Source organism: Acanthisitta chloris, unplaced genomic scaffold (genome assembly GCF_000695815.1).
Source record: "Acanthisitta chloris isolate BGI_N310 unplaced genomic scaffold, ASM69581v1 scaffold7428, whole genome shotgun sequence".
NCBI classification, from domain to species: Eukaryota; Metazoa; Chordata; class Aves; order Passeriformes; family Acanthisittidae; genus Acanthisitta; species Acanthisitta chloris.
In genome coordinates, this window is record NW_008688611.1 from 14,445 (window position 1) to 16,679 (window position 2,235).

At 61.0% G+C, this 2,235-nt stretch overlaps 1 protein-coding gene across 1 annotated transcript in view; it reads right to left on the reverse strand.

Annotated features, from left to right (window-relative positions):
• Positions 1-570: 570 nt before the first annotated feature.
• The window catches only part of LOC103808309 (hemicentin-2-like), a gene marked incomplete at its 5' end in the record, with an annotated part of 33,711 nt that continues 32,046 nt past the window's right edge, over positions 571-2,235 (reverse strand). The window contains 5 exon segments of the mRNA XM_009081087.1: positions 571-913; positions 1,033-1,159; positions 1,417-1,465; positions 1,467-1,549; positions 1,767-2,075. Coding sequence (XP_009079335.1) covers positions 571-913; positions 1,033-1,159; positions 1,417-1,465; positions 1,467-1,549; positions 1,767-2,075 — 911 coding nt within the window.

Genomic DNA, 2,235 nt, shown 5'->3' on the forward strand with positions numbered 1-2,235 from the left:
TCCTGCTGACCAAGGGACCTGATGCTGAAGCAGGATTGGACCTTCAAGGCTGGACATTGGCCCTCCAGCATTGCCACATCCAGACAATCTCCCTTCTGTGCTCCAAGGCCAAGCAGGGAGGTGTCCAAAGCCCCAGGAACAAATAAGTGTGCACAGAAATCAAGTGGATTGAAAATAAAAAAAAGACTATTTCAATTTAATACATGGTTAATGCCAGGGTACCACATGCCCTCCCCAGCCTGGGGGATCCCTCCCTGCACCCCAGCTGGCCACCATCACCCAGTCCATCCTCCCACCCCCACATCTGGGGACTGATTGTGGGCAAGGCCACCCAGAGCTGTGTTTACTCTGGAACCTGATTGCAAGAGGCTGGTGGGACATCTTATCCCCTCCCCTGCTGAGTCAGGAACCAGCCCTGGGCAAAGAGAACACGGGTGAGGAGTGTAGGGATGTCTGGGGAGGGAGAAGATAGGTGCAAGCTCAGCATTCCCTGAGCATGTGCCCCACCGCTGCAGTGGGGAGGGACAGGAGAAGACACGACCCTACATCCCCTCCTGTCCCTGGGCTGTGTCAGTAGGGGTAGGGAGAGACAGAGATGAGGAGGAGGAAGATGCTGGGTGCTCGCTGCCCGCCTGGAACCAGCGCCTGCACCTTGAGGCGGTGGGTGCCAGGATCCCGCAGCGGGCGCAGGGTGGAGATGATGCCACGGCCCTGCTGGGTGCGGAGGGTGAAGGGGCTGCCAGGGTCCTGCTCCTGCAGTGTGAAGACAGGGCGGTGGCGGAGAGCAGTGCCCGGGGTGAGGTGCACCACGTCCCGGTGGGCAGCGATGCCAAGGGGCAGGGTGAGCAGCTGGTACTGCAGCGTGGGGGGCCCAGCTGGGCCACAGAACGGGCTGCAGTGACCCACACACACCCTGCACGAGAGATGGAGGGATGTGGGATGTCGTGGGAGTCAGGAGAGGCCGGGACACCAGGGTTCATGGTGCCACAAGGAATTTGGGATGGGCACCCCCAACCCCACAGCGTGACTCACCCAGGGCTGGGGCCTCTCCGGTACCCAGCTGGGCATGGTACATCCACACACTGGGCACCTCCGCGGGTGTTGAAGCACATCTGGCTCGAGCCACACTGGATTGTGCCCTCTGTGCACTCATCTATGTCTGCAAGCAGAGAGGGAACAGGTCTGAGAGTGCTGGGGTACCCATGGATGAGAGAGGGGTTCAAACCCTGCCCCCCACACCTTCCCACCCCTGCCCAGGCTCTCAGACACTGAGACAGTGAGACAACGGCACCCAGGCTCAACAGGGTGCTGAGCCTGGAAACAACACGTTGCTGGAAGGAGAAAAACTTGCAGACCAAAAGGATGACACCAAGGGCACTGTGGGGACTGGGTATCCTCCTGGCACTCCCTACTAACCATGGCAGGTTTTTCCATTGGGCAGCAGCCGATAGCCAGTGGGGCAGAGGCCTGGGGCAGAGGCAGTGGTAGCGCCCCAGGCTGTTCCTGCACTTGTGCTGGCACTGGTTCAGAGTCTGGCACTCATCGAGGTCTGTAGGGTGAGAGGGGTGAAGGCAAGGAGGGAAGCATCAGTCCCCTCCAGTGCTCACTGCCCTGGGGCAGCCTGGCTGTCCCCTCTCCTTCCCAGCACAGCCAAGCCCAGGGAGTCCCTGACACCACAAAGTGGGTGGCAGGGCAGCAATGGGCACCTTTTTGGGACAAAGTGGCCTTCAAACCCCCTGCAACCCTCTTCCCTGATGCACACTCACCGGTGCAGGTGCCATTCCTCTTGATGTAGCCCATGGGGCAGAAGAGGCCATGGGAACCCATCCCTGCATCCTTCGCCACGCGGCGCAGAGCGAGTTGGGTGTAGAAGGACCGTCCCCGTGGGTGGCTGCTTGGCCCCAGCCAGCGCAGGAGAGTGCCCTGGGGTGTCTTCCCTCCATCTGTCCCTGCTGTGCCACACTGTCCACCTGGCAGCAGGGTCCTGCCGGGCGGGCACAGGCATTTGTAGGATCCTCGCAGGTTACGGCACTCAAAGGCACACGGTGGGGGAAACTGCAGGCACTCATTTATATCTGGGGTGGGGGAGAGATGGGGAGTTACCGCTGCATGGGGAAGCTGAGACTGGAGCGAGGCAAGGGGGCAACCATGACCCTGTGGCCAAGGAGATGTCCCCTGAGAGAGAGCCCAGCTCATACCCAGGCATGGCCAGCCAACACCCAGTGCACGGTAGCC